This window comes from Rhinolophus sinicus, linkage group LG02 (assembly GCF_036562045.2).
Source record: "Rhinolophus sinicus isolate RSC01 linkage group LG02, ASM3656204v1, whole genome shotgun sequence".
Taxonomy (NCBI): Eukaryota; Metazoa; Chordata; class Mammalia; order Chiroptera; family Rhinolophidae; genus Rhinolophus; species Rhinolophus sinicus.
Window position 1 is genome coordinate 168,558,078 of NC_133752.1, and position 18,937 is coordinate 168,577,014.

Consider the following 18,937-nt stretch of genomic DNA (forward strand, 5'->3'; position numbering starts at 1 on the left):
GTAGCTCTCAATCATCCTTAAAAATAGAAACTCCAGGACCCCTTGAAATATTAGAGAAAATGGGATCTTGCTTAATAGCTCAGTAGAATGAAGTTACTGAATTGACATGAACAATGAAAGCTATCAAGAAATCTTTTCAATCATCTTGTTAGCATTTCTTCTCTTATTGGGAAGCTGTCTTTCATAAACACAAAGAATAAAATTCAAAAAGTACTCGTGGATTTCTACCTCGAATGGTTTCAGTACCAATTACATACACCCAGCTAATTGCTCCTTTTTGCATTTCCCTTGGCGTAAGTATGTTTAAAAGTGGTCAGAGCTGTCTGCATAGTTTTTTGATTGTGGTTTCTTGAAAGGATATAGAAAGCATACTAATGAGGAATGTCCACAGAAACCAATGACAGAATATCAAGACTACTCCGGAAAGTCACTAGTGATTTTAGCATACACTTCGTAAAATATTAATATTTATAAAAAGAATCACATCGTAAGATCTGAATGCTACCACAAAACTTTTGCAAATTAGAAAGTTTAGCTTCCTTTTCAAGGTTTTAGAAGTTAGAATTAAACAAAAGTGATTTTCTTATCCTTCCCACAAGTATTTGATACTTCAGAAGGATTTAGCTACTGATTCTTGCAAACCTTGAACATTTTTGTGTAACAAAGAACACAATCGGTATGCTTAAGCTGTTTTTTTTCTTTTACTGCACTATGGCAAACTGGCTTGTCAGGAGAAACTTCCAGCTCTTCCCTAAGAATTTAAGGACAAGGTCCTTTAGCCACCTGGTACTACAGAATTGAGAAAATTGATATAAATGCAGTCATTTCAAAACAGAGTTGGAGCTGTTATCCCAGAGGACAGGGCTTGCCGTCTTGTTCCTTGAACCTTTGGAATGTTTGAATTGGGCAAATAACCTTTGGACTGGGCCAAACCAACATTGTATTTCAAACAACTATTTGTAAAGCTAATAGGAAAGCAGACATCCTGACTATGAGAACTGAAAATTAAGGACATTCTTCAGAAGTTCACCACCACGTAGAGCTAAAGAATAACTTAGCTTATTAGCACCAACAGACATTCCTTCCTTCTTTTCATGTAATTATTTCCTTTCCCTTTCTCATAAAAACCCCTTGCCTTTTCCCCATAATCAAGACATAATTTGGGTTTCTGTCTGAATCTACGCTCCCAGATTGCAATTCTTTTTGATCTCAAAAGAATGCTTGTTTTCTCTCACTTTGGCGTTTTATTTTTAGGTTAATAGAATACACTATTTGATGCTATATTCAGAAATGACTTAAGTATGTTCTAGCTGGGGGGAGATAACTCCAGCTTAGTAGAAGCAAATGAGTTTCATTAATTATGGTAGCACAGGCACATTCTTTTCCCAAAGAATTTTTGGGTACACTGGGTATAGGCAAGCCCCAACATAAGTGTGGCTTCCTTTCCCATTCTCATGCAGATACTTCTGATGCAATTAACTATAGTGACTCTTGAAGGGAGAGGGGTAAAGGCAGAATGCCATAATTTTAAGGGAAATTTGTGAAAGCACATTCAATGTTACAATATAATTTCATATTTAAAAGATGAAAAAAAATACCTGCTGCAGTATCAGTGCAAGTAAAGCTCAAATTTGTAGAAGTTAAAACTCAATTTACTGTGGCAGGTATTGTCAAAGAGGGTGGGTAGCTACTTGAGTGGTATAATCATAAACGGTGGTGGGAGAGAGAAATGGATTGGTATATGTTTATCTTACCCACAAGGGGGCAGCATACTTACAAAAGGCTTATGAAGGACAGCTCCAAGTTTCTTGATCCTTTGTCTAACCCTTCCTGCTTATTTATCTCTTAGCATGTCATTTTCTGTTATTAATCGCCTAACATGGAAAGCTAGCAAGAAGGTTTTAGGAAGACTGAAAAGGCAACATCATCTAAATTCTCTAATAATAGCTTTTCAATCACTAATAAGAAAGAAAAAGCAAGTGAGGAAGAAAGAAACCAATGGAAGACAAGAGCTAATGAAGTGAGGAAAACAGATGAAGAGATTGGGAACACATTCTAATTTCCCCATTGCTATTAATCTTCCCTTCATGACTGATCAAACCAGCTTTTGTTCCACCTCTTGATCCATGGAGAGGACTTGCCTAATTTCTCTTTTGCTCCTAGTCTAGTTTCTAAAACCCAGACTTCATTCCCTTGCTCAATACAACCAGTCCTGGTTCAGATTACAGCAGCCAAGAGCCAGATGTTGGCGGAAATCCATACAAGTGACAAGATTAAGAAACTTGAAGTCCCCACGCCCAGTGTTAGACCTGCTTAAGAAGGTGGATATACGTGTGTGTGTGTGTGTGTGTGTGTCTGTGTGTGTGTTCCTAAGATCCTCGGTTGGCACTCTGAATACATTTTCTGAGAGATGTTTTCCTTAATACAGTTAGGGTGCATGATATTCTAAGTCCAAGTTTTTAGGTGTGCTACTGGGCTAAATGCATCATTTATGGCCTGGATTGGGAATTTAACAACAGGGACACTACTAAAAACACTTATTAACCAGTAGGGTACAGGAACCAAAACAACCCTGTCTGTATTTTACAGCTGAATGTCAGATTGTTGACTACAATAAGCTTCTATGGAAACCAGTTACTTCAGTTTCAAACAAATGATTTACATCTGACTCTATGGAGACATGAGGAACTCTTAATCATCAAACACTTGTTCAGCAGGGCCACATAATTCTAAAACTGACGCTCAATCTGCCCTATTTTGAAAAGAAAATGTATCAAGATAGTCTCTTTTCCCTCACTTTCAAGGAACTGCAACAGGACACTCCATTCTTCTTCAGAGGAGACACCATTGATTATAAATGATACCAAATGATTATAAATGCTGATAATCTTGAATTTATTTCCAACTTATATTACTTATGACTTTCCCTCCATCTCTCTTCTGTATTGTTAGGTAGATGAATAAACAAGAAAAAAAGTTAATAAATGTTAAATTCATTTCATAGAGCATATTTTAGGATGATGCTTGCCAAGTTTCACTTAAGCTGTAAAAAGTTCCTCTAATATTCAATGATAACTAAGCTGAATGAGAAGAAAATAAGTTACTGATACATTATGTATGTATTTATTTTTTAAATAGAACCTGGATGGGTTACATAAAGTATACAGTTGGGATTATTGTATGTTCACAGGTTATACTTAGGGACTATGTTACCTTAAAATTCACGAAAATGACAAATAAACCTATGCTAGTCTTACTAAATGTAGGCTTTAGATAGTCCACTGAACTATAAAAACATAAACAAACTGTAATAGTGTACTTCCAAATGAAAAAAGAAATGCAGAAGTTTGTCATATAATTAGCACAGCTTTTGTTATTTTAAAAAACACTTCAGTACATGACTTATCTTCCTAATGGTGATAATTAGAAACCAAAGTATATTGCTCAAGGTACAGGCACCAGAAAAATCACGACTTTTGGACTGACTGTACAACACGTAAATCTTCAGAATTTCACATAAGGTGCTTTCTTTTCTTTTTGTTGTTGTAAGTATTCTGGTGATATCAGAAATGAATTTACCTCTGAAGCAACTTGGAAACTATCCTTTGGTTTTATTTTTCGTGAGTAGTGATAGAGATTAAATAATTTAAATCAATTAAAAATTTTATTTTGGTGACAGTGGTATCTGACAAGGCGCAGGCAGAAGACTTCATTTTGTTGCTGGCCTTAGGTTATTCTGATGATTTATTATAGCAAGCAGATATAAGTGTTGAAAGTGATTATCAATTAGTACATATTCATTTGGTATTATAAATATGACCAGAGCCTTTTCCTCTAAGATTTTAAAATCTACTTTCCAATTTGTAGTTATATAAGACTGATGAATCAATTTATAAACCCAGGCAACCAATAATGCCTATAAGATTAACAGACCTGGTAATCTAAAATACGTCATTGGCAGTAACAAGACTAAAAGCTGGAAATGTTTGACTGAATAAAAACTTTCATTAAAATTCAAAATTATCAAGAATTCCTTTTATATAACTTACTAATCTTACTACTGATATAAAATATAGGACAGTTCAAAAGTAAATATTTTATTTATATTAAATACAATTACTTGAAACCATAAAAAATTTTGATTTCTTTAAAGAGAGATTTTCTTTAGGAAACCTTAAGGATATATACCTTTAGACATATCTGAGTTTCTGGGCAAAGCCCCGACCATATTTTTATATATTGTCTAATTATTCTCTAAAAATGGCCCAATTTTTGCCTTCTGATCAGCACGGGAATTTTGACCTGTTCCGTTTCCGACGTGGGTCGGTTCACTCCTCCTTAGGCAATGTGGTGGTCGCTTGCTCCTGGGAGGTCACCATAGTGGTGCTGAACTTAGTGCGGACATCCAATGGGCATAGTGCCCTACAGCCCAGAACTCCTGGGCTCAAGCGATCCTCCTGCCGCAGCCTCCCGAGTAGCTGGGACTATAGGCACGAGCCCCAAACCCAGCCTTCTGAAACAGTCTTATTTCAAAACAAATTAGCATTCAAGCAATGAAATTCTATAATTTTTTCCCCAATCACAAAATTTAAGAATTGAGATAATATAACTTTATTTCTGGATCTAACGTAAGAGAAAGGTAATTATTAGAAAACCTTTGCTGACATGTGGAGAGAATAGAATCAATAAAAAATTGAGATTTTTCGAAGCCACCTGTGGGACCCCTAGCATGGTGTGATAGGAAAAGCTCAGCAGAGTATGTGTAGAAAGGAATTATGGGAATGGAATATAAACCTTAACTGTGATCTGGATCACTTAGGTAAAGGGAAGGAACTGATTTCAACTTGGGAAAGAGAGTTGAGGAGAAATAAGCATTTTAGTAAATACAGTTATATTTTTGATACATTTACATGTCTTTCCCCAAGTTTTCTAAAGTTTTATGTCTCTGCAATTCCAGTTTTGATTACTGAGGTAACAAATTACAGCAAACCACTACGTTTCTTTCCGGAGGTTCTAGATAACTTCAGATTCACTTTTATATCATTGTTTTTAAATTTAATTTTTGTAATATCCCATTGTTTTCTAGAACTAGCTCTAGCTTTATAGACAAAGTAGCTTTTATTAAGAAAGTTATTTCTATGTGTCTCAGTTTTCTGACAATGTGGAATTTTGAGGGAAGTCTTATTTTACTATTTTACTGGCTAATGGGTCTTTATTACACTGCTTTCAAAGTGTATGATACACACTGTTGTTAAATTTGAATAGCACCAGTCTCTGGAGTGAAGGTCTGAATTTGGATTAATGAAATGCTGATTTCTAAAGCATTCCAAGAGGCAAAATCATGAAGAAAACATTTTGTGGGAAAATACATACATTTTTTATTAACCAACATATGTATTTTTAAAAATTTTCAAAGAAAAATGATTTAACATCTTTTAAAGGGTTATCCTAACATAAAATCCCTCTTTAAACATAAATAATTTAAAGCAGTACATTATTTTGTTTCAAACAGGCAAATATAAATATGTAAACATTTGTCTTACTTTCCAGAGTAACCTTTCATTTGATAAAATATTCAAGTTTGAACATTTTAAAACAAACTAAAACAAGTTTTAGCTTCATTTATTTAAAAAAGTGCACTCACTGTTAGAAATTCTATGTTGAAAAACATCAAAAATTCTCAACAAATTAAAATTAAATATTAATAGAGAATTTCATAAACACTAAAATAGAGGAGTGTCAGTTCTTGTTTGCAAATTGCTACTGAAACTTCTGAACATTCACCTTAACCAATAACACTCATTGCCACCCCTGAGGTAATGCTAGGAACTGTATAGGTCACTGTAAAACTGACTCTATATAGCTTAGCAAAGACCAAATACTGGAAGGAGACGATGAACAAGGAACAAGGACATAAAATTAAAAATTATCCTCATGACACCTTTCACCCATCTTTAAACTCCCCTTTGGGAATACAGAGCACACACTACACCTGCCCTCCTGGCCTTCCAACAAGGCATTCACAGCTTGGTGTCTATTTAAGCAGGTCAACTCCAAGCTGAGATAAGCCTCAATGAGTAGGAGTTTTCTTGGGATAAGAAAGAAGTCTAGAGAATTCAGGCGCTCCATTTCAGGCGACCCAGCATTTGTATCCCCCCTCACCCCTACAACTGTCTTTCTACCTGATTATGGTATTCTCAAATTCACCTGGTTGGGGGTTTCTTATTCTGCGACTTGTAAAAGTCGTGCTATTATCTCAAGATGACTAAAATATCTAAGTAGCCTGAAAAACTGTACTACATTTAAAGAGTTCTATTAGGTACTACATGTAAGAAAATTCTACAAATCCCACCTGATGATCCAAATATATGGTGTTCCTTTGAAGATGATGTGAAAGAATTTCATTCTAGTAGGCATCAATCAAGAAAGAAAGGAATAGAGAAAGAAGGTGCAGATTTCATGAACAGGTCAATTTTGAAATAAGAAAAACAGGTAATTTACCACAACCTATTATATCACAGTACAATGACAACTTTCACACACATGCTCCCCTGTAAATGGTTCACGTGACATATTAAATTATTATAAAATTACACTTAGTTTTATAAGATATTATATAGACATGCATATAAGCTGAAATATTAAGCAGAAAAAGCCTTTAAATGGCTTTAGCAGACTCAATGTTAGAAGCTTTACAGATTAAATTTTTTTTTTGCAATAAAGTATTACTTTTTTGGATATTTCTCATACAATCAGAGGCTATTAAACCCTTTGAGAAATGTTTACATTCGTTCATTCTCTTTAATCAAGAACAAAAGAAATATCTTAAAATTAATCTTTGACATTTAATAGGTAGTATCATTAAAACTATAATCAATTTTTGGTATATTACTTTACGGAAAATTATAGGACTTTTCAGTATCAGGTTCATCAGATGTGGAAGTTATAGTATTTGGTACATGACAACACTATTTTGAAGGCTGTATGCATTTCCTTCCTCATAACCAAATGTTGGCAGGTGAGTGGGTGGGTGGAAGGCTAAGAAGAAATGCATCCTACCTGTATTTTCCTTTAATAATGTATAAACAAGTGTATTCTCAAAGGGTCAATAGGAGATCCTAAAGTTGTTGCAATGATGGTATGGGCTCATGCTCAACACTAATGGCACTGATCCAACTGATTAATGAGTGGCTCGAAATAAATGACAATGGCAGATGACACAGACAAATCTCTTCATAGCTGACCTTTGGGCTGTGGGCCTCAAGTTTTAGCTGCATGAGCTGTGCTAACGTATGCTCCCGGATACTACTCAGTTCAGCTTGCTGCCGTCTCAGCTTTATTAGCAGCAGCGTAAGCTCCTCTGGCTGAAGGAGTACAATTTAAGAATCCAAACAGTGGAAAACAGATTAATTGTTGTCTTAAGTGACAGATATTAAACCAAGATTTCTTGGCAAGTTTCCTCTTATGGTTGACATCAAACATAGTGCCTAGGTACTATGATGATAGGTCCTACATAAATGCATAATCTAGAGAAATAGAAGGAACAGTGTTACTTGAAAAGATACAGCAAAACAACAGTACATTACGGCATTTTCTCAGAACTCATGAGAGAAATTTAAATGTTATTCATGAAAAAACCACAATGTCAAAAAAAAAATAACAAAGATTTGTACATGAGAGGTATTAAAAGATATTTTAATAAGATGTTTAAAAATGACACCTAAGATTTTTACAGCAACAGAACATACTGGCATGTCCAACACTCTATTTTACAGAGCAGAAGGTAAATAAAAAGAATTAAAATCCATGTAAAACTTGGATATCTTTACATCATTAAACTCAGTACCTGGCATCTATGAATTGCTTCTTAGTTATATTTTTAAATGCCACTGTTAGCGCTTTCGTAGGATATTTTATATGACCAAAAGATCAATTTTGACTTTTTAAGGGAAAAAAAAATGCATTTAATACGCATAGAAAGTTTCCATGGGTGCATAAACCTCCTTCCACATTCTGGGGAAAGCAGAGAACATTTTGGTTCCTGATTGGTTACTACGATCCCTAAGGGGAAGAAAATTTCAAAGGTAGATTGACTTCCTTAACAGGCCAATCTGATAAACTTTTCTTTGTTAGAAATGCAGTGAAGTATGGACGTTGGCAGTGTTATAGGCCATAAAATATTATTTGGTGTTTCTCTGAGCTTTGTTATAATTAAAAACTGCAGATGGGCCAGAGGGAGGCTCTCCTCACTTAGGGCTGCAGTGTGCTCTTAGAACTGACAGTCTAAAAAATAAAAAGCATTCCTGAGATTTGTTCTGTCTACACCACAGCATCTCACGAGCTCTCTTTTGTTCTGCTCACTTGCTGTTGCCCATTTTTTTCTCCCATACAGTTTTGTTTTAGAGACAGAAATCATTTTTAACTGTTATTTGAAATGGTATTAAAAACTTTGGCCTTCCGGTGAGAAAAAAACGTCAGAATCACAGTTACTATTAGATTCTTCAGACAATGCTGAGTATCTATAAAGATGTGGCAAGAATCTTTTAAACAGACAAAGAATGTGTGTATGACCTGAAGAAATTTCATCATAGAGAAAGAACAGCTGCTTTTGACCTGATGCCAGCCACACCTTGTGACCTCATCACTGTGGGATAATCCCCGTCTTATGATCATCATATCAGGATCCTGAGGTCTGTCCAGGGAGAAGGTGGGGTGGGGGAAGGAATTTAGATATTCTAAGACCCAGGGAGATATATGACAGAAATGCCACATGGAAAACAATCTTGAAACTCTGGTGTATTATTTATGGAATTAAAATTTTTTCAAAAGCATGAAAAATCAAGTTTATAAGATATTTAAAATTTGAAGCAAAATAAAAAGAGGTACATTTGAGTCTCCCTGCAAAAAAGTAGTAAATAAATAAAGGTGGTAAATAGAGGTAGTAAATAAATTTTATCTTAAATATCCAGTAGAGGGAGCAAGGCAGAAGAAAAAATTTCATAGTATATTTAGCTTTATCTTATGATTGTCTGTTTCTTTGTCAGATCAGCAATCTAAAATTTTTAAATTCCAACATTTAAAAGTTTTCAGTTTTCATCAAGCAATATTTATAACTGTTAATAAATAAGTCTCAAGTCGTCTAAAGCCCAGGAAATCTTCCTTATATCTTAGTGTGTAAAAGGTGAAAGGTGAAATAAAAGAATGTTTGCAAAATACATATAAGATGAATTATTATTTATTACTGCAAGAAGAGTATTTTAAACAAGGAACAACTACACAGACCCTCAAATCACATCTTCACAGAAAGTGAAACTACCTACTGATATTAAAGCATAGTTTCCTGACAAAAGAATGTCATTAAAATAAAACGAAGTGATGAAAAGTCATATTTTCTGTTTAATATGAAGAATAATAGTGTCCTGGTAATATAACTCCCTCCCAATCTGAACATAACACTGACAATGAAATGATAATAGTGGTTTTATAGTCTAGCTTTGTCTGCATAAATATGTAAATTCGTTTCTTTTCCACACTGAAGTAGCTAATCAATCTAAAAATCTACAGGAAAAACTTCTTAATAGGGTTGTAGTTTGACTACACATGGTTTCTTGCTGGATTTGCTCTGCTGATAAACTACTCCAACTTCTGTTTTAAGGATGAAAGAATTAACATACAATGAAGTAAAGAAACCCACCCCGGTTATACAATAAACCTTGAAAATATACTCTTATATATAAGCAGTCAGACACTTAGGGAGATGTGTTCCATACAATTCTGAAATGGCTATATGATTCCAAATTCTTCTGATGAGCATCTCTTCCACAAAAATAGTAATGGTTTTTCTTTGGGAGGCAGAGCTCTGAAAATTCAAACTTAAAAGCTATGTAGGACATGTGCTATCATGTGTAGCACATAAATAAACCATGATATGGTAAATAAAGATATTGTACTCACCGTTTTGCCTTGGAGACTCTGGGGATTAACAGACTGTAAAGTTAGGCCAGCTGGCATTGACCTCCTGTCAGGCACATAAACATGCTAAGAAAAATAAAGAAACAATATAAATTGTGTGGTCAATGTCAGTGACGACAAATCTTAAATTTAGACTGTAAAATACCATTTAAAAATTGCTGTTAGTGCTTATGAAAGAAGGTAAATACTAAAACTTCTTGACTAAAATATAGATGCTGATGAACAGAGTAATTTGACATAGTCTGGCTCAGTGGTTCTCAAACGTATTGGTCTCAGGACCCCTTCATATTCTTAAAAAGAAAATTTACTGACTAAAGTGGTATTGTTTTACAAGTTTTGCAAATCTCTAATGTCTGGCTAGATTTTCGTATCTGCTTCTGTATTCAATCCGTTGTAATAATCTTTTTTAGTGGAAGACACAAAGAAAATCTACCCTTAATATATGTACTGAAAAGGAAAGAGAACTTTAATAGCTTTTTTGGATAATTGTAGATATTCACCGTGGATATTGCACAAAAGCTCAAAAAGTGGTATTTTCTCAAAGGTAAGTTGCAAAGTAGTATCTGTAACCATATCGATGAACTTTTTACAGTTAATATCTACTAGTACATTTGCACTTTAAGTGATTTTGTAATATCAAACATTGGTCATGTGGAAAATACTGGTTCAGTGAGTCATGCAGACATTCACAATGTTGACACGGATCAATATACAATATTAGTACCTCACATTTTAGTACCACCACTGATCTTTAAGCACTGGACAACTGCCAAGCTCACCATGGCAGAAACAAGACTTTCAAAATTCTAATTTGTGCTTGAAGGCTCAAATATTGTAATCAGGGACAAATACTGTCATCTCTTTTCCTTGAAGTGACAGGCTAACATTTCACTTTGAAAAGTGTCTGTTAAATACCAAGTCTGAACAACTATAGTTTGTCATTGGTACTTTCAAGTAAACACGGTATTTCAGGAAAAAAGCAGCTAGTTCAAATTGCAACTCAAATACTCATGGCAAATGTTTTTTTAGGAGACAACCATTAGTCCTTTAGTATGCAATAGAAATGCTTGTAGTGTGTTTCCCATGTCATCACACAGAATAATAAAATGAAAAAATTATCCCTTACTGTTTCATCAAACGCATTCTTAAGTGAAACTGCTCCTTTATTTATTTTTATTGCAAGTAAGTGGCAGTGAAGCATACAATGACCTCTAGCATGGTTTGGAGCCACTCCTTTGATTTATGCTAAGGTGTCAATACTTTTACACACCTTTGCTTTTGCACTATTAGAAAATGGTAACACAAGAAATAATACCATATTATTGTTGTTGTTAGTAGTAGTATAATAATAGTTTTGAGCTTACTAAGAAACTCCCTGAAAGCATCATGGGGACTCTCAGGGACACTCCCTAGAAGTCCTTTGAGAACCAATGGTGACATCAAGATGATAAGACAGTATGAAAGAAAAATTTGGCAATGTTGGAGTTTTTTGGAAGGAGGAGTAAAATAGGAACTTGATAAGAGAACACATTCATTTCATATTTATTGTTGAAACAGAGATAAATTTTGGCCAATATGAAAAATACTGAGAACCACAAGAACACCTTTCAACCACACACTACTAAGATGTATTTGATCAGATTACTCTTGAATGTTGTTAACTCTTTTTATCAAACACGATTGAGCCTTTGGATGGACAAACAACAACGAACTGTGTTACAAGGAAGTTCAAAGTGAGCTTTCTCCCCCCCTTTTTTGGTGAGGCAAATAAAGCTTCCTCCAAAAGAAAATTCCTGGTTGAAAAACCCAGCACATGCTGTACACAGTGATGTAACTGAAGGATTCACCCTGTCACAAGGTTAAGAACAGGTGCATTCTGTAGTGGTAAAAAGCAAGAAATTCTTTAGAACTAAAAAGAAAATGATGAGAAAATTCCTTTTCACTTTGGAGGAGACTTTAGAAAACTGGCTGTATACAAAGGAGTCTCATCAAAACAATCACTTCAGCATTTTGAAAAGCCAATCGATACAGGGTGCTGCAAATTCACTTCCCATCACCTACTAAGCAATGCTTAAACCAAGTTAAGGTAACATTAAAACATGATCTCTATCTGCACCTTAATTTTGTAAAAGTCTATACTGTATACCAGGAAGCATTGTTCCTCTGATATGAAGTTGGATATCTAAGGAGGTATTTCAATATGCCATATATCCAGCTGGTTAGAAGACAAGGCTGGCATTTTTATCTTAGCAAAGAATAGGATGAGGTTGATACAAGATTGCAGGTATGTTAGAAAGGATAGGTGTAGAATTTGCGAGTGAGTAAAGAGCCAATACAAATGCATGTGGCCTTAACCTGCATGGAAAGCTGATGAGACATGCTATGAAGCAGAGAAGAATACCATAATGCCATCTGCTCAGTAGAATTGTCCCTGTGCTCCCGAGAGACTAAGCATTGCAAGCTCAGGTATTATACATGGGATTTGGACATGGCAGAATATTCTTCCTTAATTTGTAAAACAAAAACAGATCTACCTTGCTTATCTCCTCCCTATTTTCTTGTTTCTCATATTCAATAGAATAATGTACGCGAAGGAAAACACAGCATCCATAAAGTAGTTAACACTAGATTAGCAAACACCTTACCTTTGGGTGATGGGTCCTGTGTCTGCGGTCTATTGTCACATCTCCTCTCTGAATTGGGGAAGACACTTCTGATCTGTAGGTTCGTTGAGGGGAGTATCCCTGATAAGCAGCTATTGACCCATGGGAAGGTGATGTGGGAATAGAGTGCATTGTCTGGTCCGAAATATTAACCATGGTTTTAGGGCTGGTCAATGTACCATGACGAGGGAGGGTGCTCTGCTTATTATAAAACTGACGCTGCTGCCATTCATAGAGCTGCCACATCGTGTCATCTCTCATTGATCTTCGTTTCTCTTCTGCTGCAGGTCCGATCGTTTTATCATGAGTGGAAGGGGTTACACTGCAGATACTCTCAGGCCTGGTCTTGCTGTTTCTTGGGAGTGTTCTATAACCTTCAGGATAGCGGGCCACAATCGGCGCCCTGTGGCTTGGCATATTTCTTGGCAACGTTTGGTAAGAAATTACTCTAAAACAAAAGAGTAACTGAGATGTAAAAATGAAGGGGAAGAGTCGCTTTCCAGATTCTAAATTAGAGTACACCTTTTTTTTCTTCTGGTAAGTAAAATATATGTTAGGACTTATTTTTTAAAAGATCAAAGGATTAAAATAGTAAACATTATACAAGGTATAAATTATTAATGATCAGATTTTAATCTTTGTGAAATTCAATTTGATGGTTTTAATACATTAAGTAAACAGCATCTATGTCACTTATATAAAAGGCTATTAATTCCACACAATGTACAGTTTGGTTTAAAAAAAAAGACTTATTATACTTCTTTGAGAACTAAGAATATTCAAGACCTAATCCTAAGTCTGTCTCCATAGCTTATTTGTTTTATATCAACAAACTCCTCAAGTCTCATTCTCATACATCTCATTAGAACAGCTAAATAGAATTTCTGTGTGTGGATGGAAAACTGAAGTTTTTGAGTTGTACGTATAGAGCATGAAGACAGAAAATGAAGTACTACTGCAGGTCTATGTGACTACTCTACTGCACCATTTCCTTCAGAAAGCATGAGTATTGACGGGAAGAGTGTATCAGTACATTTGTGGTTTGAAGAAATAACTTCCCTTGATAACTCTTCTTAACTTGAAATATAAAAATGACTTGAAGCTAAAGCTCAAAAGTTAAAGACAAATTACTTAAACTCGACAACATTTCAGATATAAAACTGCAAGTCCCAGAAATTTTACAATGTTTCTGGTATAGAGATTAAAATTCCATCTCATGAATGGTATCAACATTTTGGGGGTTCTTTTTAAAGCAATGTAAAATTTCATGTACATTAGGTATCTGAAATAAAGTTCTTATAAAATGCTAAATTTTTGGCTTTGGATACATAATAGCATGTTACTAAGCACAGATCATTTCAGTTTCTTAAAATGAAAAACTAAAATAAAATTTCAGTTCACAATTTTTGAAAAAGACACTTTGATGAAAACACTCTTTTGAGTCTATCAAAAAATCCTTGTACTAATCTCATGTTAGGTCAGATCCATTATATGAAAAAGATTTGTAAAAGTCAGTTAAAAATTCTAAATAAAGTTAGCATTTGTTTCCCCATTATCTCTAAAGGTAGGTATAAAGTATAATTACAATTCAAAATTTAAAGGCAAGCGCAACCTTTTAATATCAATAACCACAATGAAATCTAGATTAAAAAGAACAAAAGAACAATATTAAATTACAAATATTCATTTTATGCCATCATCTCCATTGGCATAAATTTATACCCTAATATCAAATGTAATTCAATGAACCAAACATGTGGGAGAGTTGGGACCCCATAAACTCAGGTTTCCTTACCTCACCTCTTTCAATGTTTAGTTTTCACCTTTCTCCCCTGCTTACTGTATTTTCACCATAGAGTGTATTTTGGAACTGGGCATGCATAATTACTTAATATTTTGCTGCCTCCTATTGGGTGTCAAAATGTCAAACATGTTTGTGACTACATGGACCAGAAGGAGTTCCATGTCTAACTTGATGTGTAATTTACTTAACCATACTCTTAATAATCTGAGAATCCTTGGCTGATAACCTGGATGACAGAGCTCTCTTTTGACCCAGACTTATTGTCAGCAACAATACATAAATACTAATGTACAAGAAAAAAATTTCAATGTGATAAGGTGTATTGAATTGGGTGCATCCTGGGCTACAAGGCATGATAATAATAAAAATCCCCGCATAATCTGTGTCTACTGGGGTGGTAAAACTGTTACCATTCTACAAACCAATGAAAGTCTCATGTTAAATATACACCTTTTTGTGGCTTAAAGCACCTATAGAGGGGATAAGGCTGTGAAAAATATAGCAATACAGTGGAAAAAGAGTGAAGTAGGGAAAAGCTATTGATCAAAAATCAGGAGGGCCAAGTTTCGTTTCTTGCTTTCCTTTTAAGTACGGAGACCTTGGATGCGTTACTTACATCTCTTGGGACAGAGATGTCGGGGAAAAGACCAAGAGGTTGTACTCCTTTTAAGACTTGGGGTTAAAGAAAGAGTTGGTGGACCAGCTAGAACTAGAATGCAGGCCTCTTACTTCTTTAAGCAGCACCCTTTATTACGCCAATGCTTCCAAGACTTCTGGATTTAATGAAAAAGTAAACCAATCCTTCTATGTTTAAATTTTTGCCAAGAGTATGGAAATTATTAAAGAAAAAAACCTTTTCGATTGCAATGATTTAATTAAAAATAAAAAGACACCCCCAAATCAGGAAGGGCATAATATATATAGAGTCCTACACATGGTACCAAAATCTGGCCAACTGAAGCTTTCTGTGTTTGTCATCTAGAAGATGATTTGATCATGAAGTTATGTCATGGCTCTAAAATCCCATGTCTTATTCTACATTCAGAAGACTTCCAATTCCTTCAACCTTCCCCCTTAAACTAAATTTCCTTCATGATGCTGGTTGTTCTTCAGCTTTCCAGTGTCTGTTCAAAACAGGCTTGCTCAAAATTGAGCAAACTCCTCCTAGACAAGAACCACTGCAATGAGGCCAACCATCGGATGCCCCTGGGGCTGAAGTGATGGAGAAGAGTACCAATACTCTGACAGAACCAGTATAAAGAGATGCATTCTTTGCTGCTTTCCTTCCATGTATATTGCCCATTTGCCCTGTTTGGTCTTCCTCCCTATCCCTATCTTCTCTGTTAACATGAAAGCTAGAAACTGGAAAAAAAATCCAGAAGTGGCAACCCCATGGCTATCCCGCTTTGGAAGTTGATCAGCCAGGGAAAGCTGATTTCATCTAAGCAGTTATGCCCTAGTACTAAAGCAATTTACCCCAAGGTACTTTGGTTTATTTGGTCATTTATAAATTCAAGAAATACTATAATGACCTCAATATGCAAAAGGCTCTGGATTAGCCACTGAACTATATCACAAAGGCACATACTGAAAATATAAGTGATATTAACTTTATAGCTAGTTTAGAAACATGTGAAAAGATCATTTATAATCATAAGTAAGGGGCATACACTCTCAATCTAATACACACTAAATACTGCCTAAACAGTAATGTTTAAATTCCAGTTCAGAAAATGTAAGTCCACAAAACACCTTCCGTCAGTGCTTGGAAGCATTCATAATATGTGAGTTGGGCCCTGCTGTAGAGATGTCTACTGAACTTGAACCACAATCGCATCATGATCATTAATACGGCGTTTTTCTACTAAGCTTGATTAATTAATGACTACAAAGTTTAAACGGCTCTTCTGCTATTTTCGGACCACTTTGGGGGAATTTTACTAGAAAATTAAGTTATTTATGAAGCAAGGTTATTTTCATCCCATCTACTTTCTCGTGTTTTTGAGAGACCTGTTTTTCAATAATTAGTTTCCTTAGTGGTCTTCTGCCAAGAAATTCAAATTAAGCAAAAGTGTGATTTACTTTTAAGTGAAAGCTTAAGAAATGAACACTGTAAGCTCCTTCATGAGGTTTGGTGCTCCATTCACCAGCAGCTGCCTGTCAGGCACCATGAAAACCTGTCCCTGTGATTCTGCCATGCAGAACAATGGCTTAAGGCACCATGCATCGTAACAGTGCCTGCCACTCACAAAGAAACGTGAAAGCTCTGTTCACAGATGCAGGGGGCTACTATGTGACTATGTATTAAACCTCTTTTCTTTCTACCAGAACTTTAATAATAAAAGCAAGCCTTTCATAAAGTTCTACAAAATGAATTGCCATTATGCCTCTTTCCTCCAATAAAAATGATTTCATTATAAAACACCACGACTATATTTTTCAGCATGAAGTTTATATAATCATGAAGATAATATATCTCCATGATCCACACTGGACTCTAGCCAGTGAATCCAAAGTTGGAGGAACAACACAGAGAAGACTTTAGCTCAAAAATCACCTAAGACCAGGCTTCAGATGTTGCAGGTCTGCGCTCTGAAGAAAAAGTCCCAGAAGTTTTTATGTATGTTAATTACACCCATCGCGGGACCTCAAAGTGCTTGGAAACTAATATTTATGCTGAACAATTTACAAACTATCTTCCTGATAATGTTGAACCCCTTTAACTGTATACTTTCAACCTTAAGAAAGTATGATTTTACTTGAAGAAAAGTGACTGACTAACAAGTGAGATTTAACTTGCTGGGTGCAGATTCAGTAAGTCTTCTGGCTGGGATTTTTATTACTGTCTCCCTGCAAATGATTACTCCCTTAATAAAGTATTTCCAAACATCCTTTTATTGCCCCCCCACCCCAACCCGAACTACCCTCTGGCTCCTCTTCTGTCTAATCAAAGTTTATTTTTGAAACAGCAAATATTTCTCACAATTCTCCCTTGGGAAAATTAGAAAAGTGAGCACTGAGGGGCGGAGAAGAGGAATAGGAAAGTGAACAATACAGCACAGGAGAACGTTTCTGCAGCCTTGGTAGAGACGACAAAAGATGAAGCCGAGTGTGCTCAGGCTTTCGAGCTGTACTGCAGATGTCAGTGAGCAAACTGGAAGAATCTCCTTATACCCCAGAAGTTTCACTATTAAAGTAAGTTAAACCTTCATTTAATCAAAACGTGATTAGCATTATTGTTTCCTGGTTTTCTATTATTAAGAGGTAAGAGTTCCAATAACTCTTCAGTTAATTTTTATGTACATATACCACTACATTACAGCACTTTTTAAATTTTGCACCATCAAACTCCCACCTAAGGACACAACACTTCTCATTCATAGATGCCTGCTTTCCCTCCATCTTCTCTGGCCTTTACTTTGGTCTCCTTTGCATACCCTTCATTCCTTTATTTCCTTAAGTGTAAATGTTCCTTCAGGTTTTCCTTCAGAAGTTTTATTTTACCAGCTTCTCGCTGAATGAATTTATCTACTCTTAGCCTTACCTTCAAGTACTTGTGATATAATGAGGACGCTGCAACCTTATTCAAGTCCAGATCTCTCTCTGGAGGTACAGACTACTGGCACCTCAAATTTAACCTGTTCAATCATGCATTACCTTCTCTTGCCCCAAATCATTTCTGTGCAGTAAAAGTCAACAAACAACCCTTGATGACCAAGCCCAAAAGCAGGGCGTCATTCTTGATTTCCCATGTCACTCAAACTAGATTTGTCGATTTTCTTGAATCCATCCCCTCCCTCTCCTCATTTCATTTCAATAGCTTTCGAACTTCCTCTGATTCATTCTCCAGATAGTGCAGCCAGGGGCCTTTCTGAAACACCAGTCTGAACACATCTCTTACAGCTTCTCTCGCCAGCCTTGTTTCTCACCAGCATTACAGCAGTTAAACCTAAGCCATAGTGGATGTCTTTGGATTCCCTTCCTTGTTCTCTGGTAACTCTGGAGTTCGGCATATCTAAACCAAGATAAGTGTACCGTCCTTTATATCTCACCTGTATTCAGTTCCTCCAGAAAGGTTTTCCTGAACCTTTAGATTGTGTTAGTTGTCCCTAAAACATTCCTTACAGCACCGAGCATCCTGTTCCTCCTTCAATGCAGTTGTCACAATACACTGTACCTGTTTAGTTCACTTTCTCCTCTATTAAATAAGAACCTCTGTGAGAAGTCTGGACTACACCTTTCATTATTTTAATTTCTGGCCCCATGATTAGCACATCGTAGTTACACAACAAATATGTATAAAAAAAAGTGTATGCATGAATGACTCAACGCTTAGATGAATAAAAATAACACTTAGTCATGTGCATTACGAGTTAAGAAAGAAAGGGAACGAGGAGAACTAAAGACCACAATAAGCCTTTACTGTCTACACATTACTTGTCTCAGGAGATCTGTGCATTGCATCAAGCTGCACAAGTTACTGATAGAAGACAGTCAG

At 35.6% G+C, this 18,937-nt stretch overlaps 1 protein-coding gene across 24 annotated transcripts in view; it reads right to left on the reverse strand.

The window, feature by feature from the left end:
- Positions 1 to 18,937, reverse strand: part of PLEKHA5 (pleckstrin homology domain containing A5) — a 204,977-nt gene that overhangs the window by 43,662 nt on the left and 142,378 nt on the right. For 19 of the 24 annotated variants that reach the window (XR_002136068.2, XR_012494037.1, XR_012494038.1 and 16 more), the window contains 4 exons: positions 12,618 to 13,083; positions 9,955 to 10,038; positions 7,245 to 7,364; positions 6,353 to 6,406 (listed from right to left, as the gene is read on the reverse strand). Coding sequence is in view for 21 of the 24 variants with exons in the window: in XM_019714633.2 (XP_019570192.2) it covers positions 6,353 to 6,406; positions 7,245 to 7,364; positions 9,955 to 10,038; positions 12,618 to 13,083 (724 nt within the window). In the remaining 3 variants the exon portion in view is untranslated. The remainder of the gene's footprint in view (positions 1 to 6,352; positions 6,407 to 7,244; positions 7,365 to 9,954; positions 10,039 to 12,617; positions 13,084 to 18,937) is intronic. The other 5 variants (XM_019714636.2, XM_074325959.1, XM_019714637.2 and 2 more) reach the window with 1 other exon arrangement.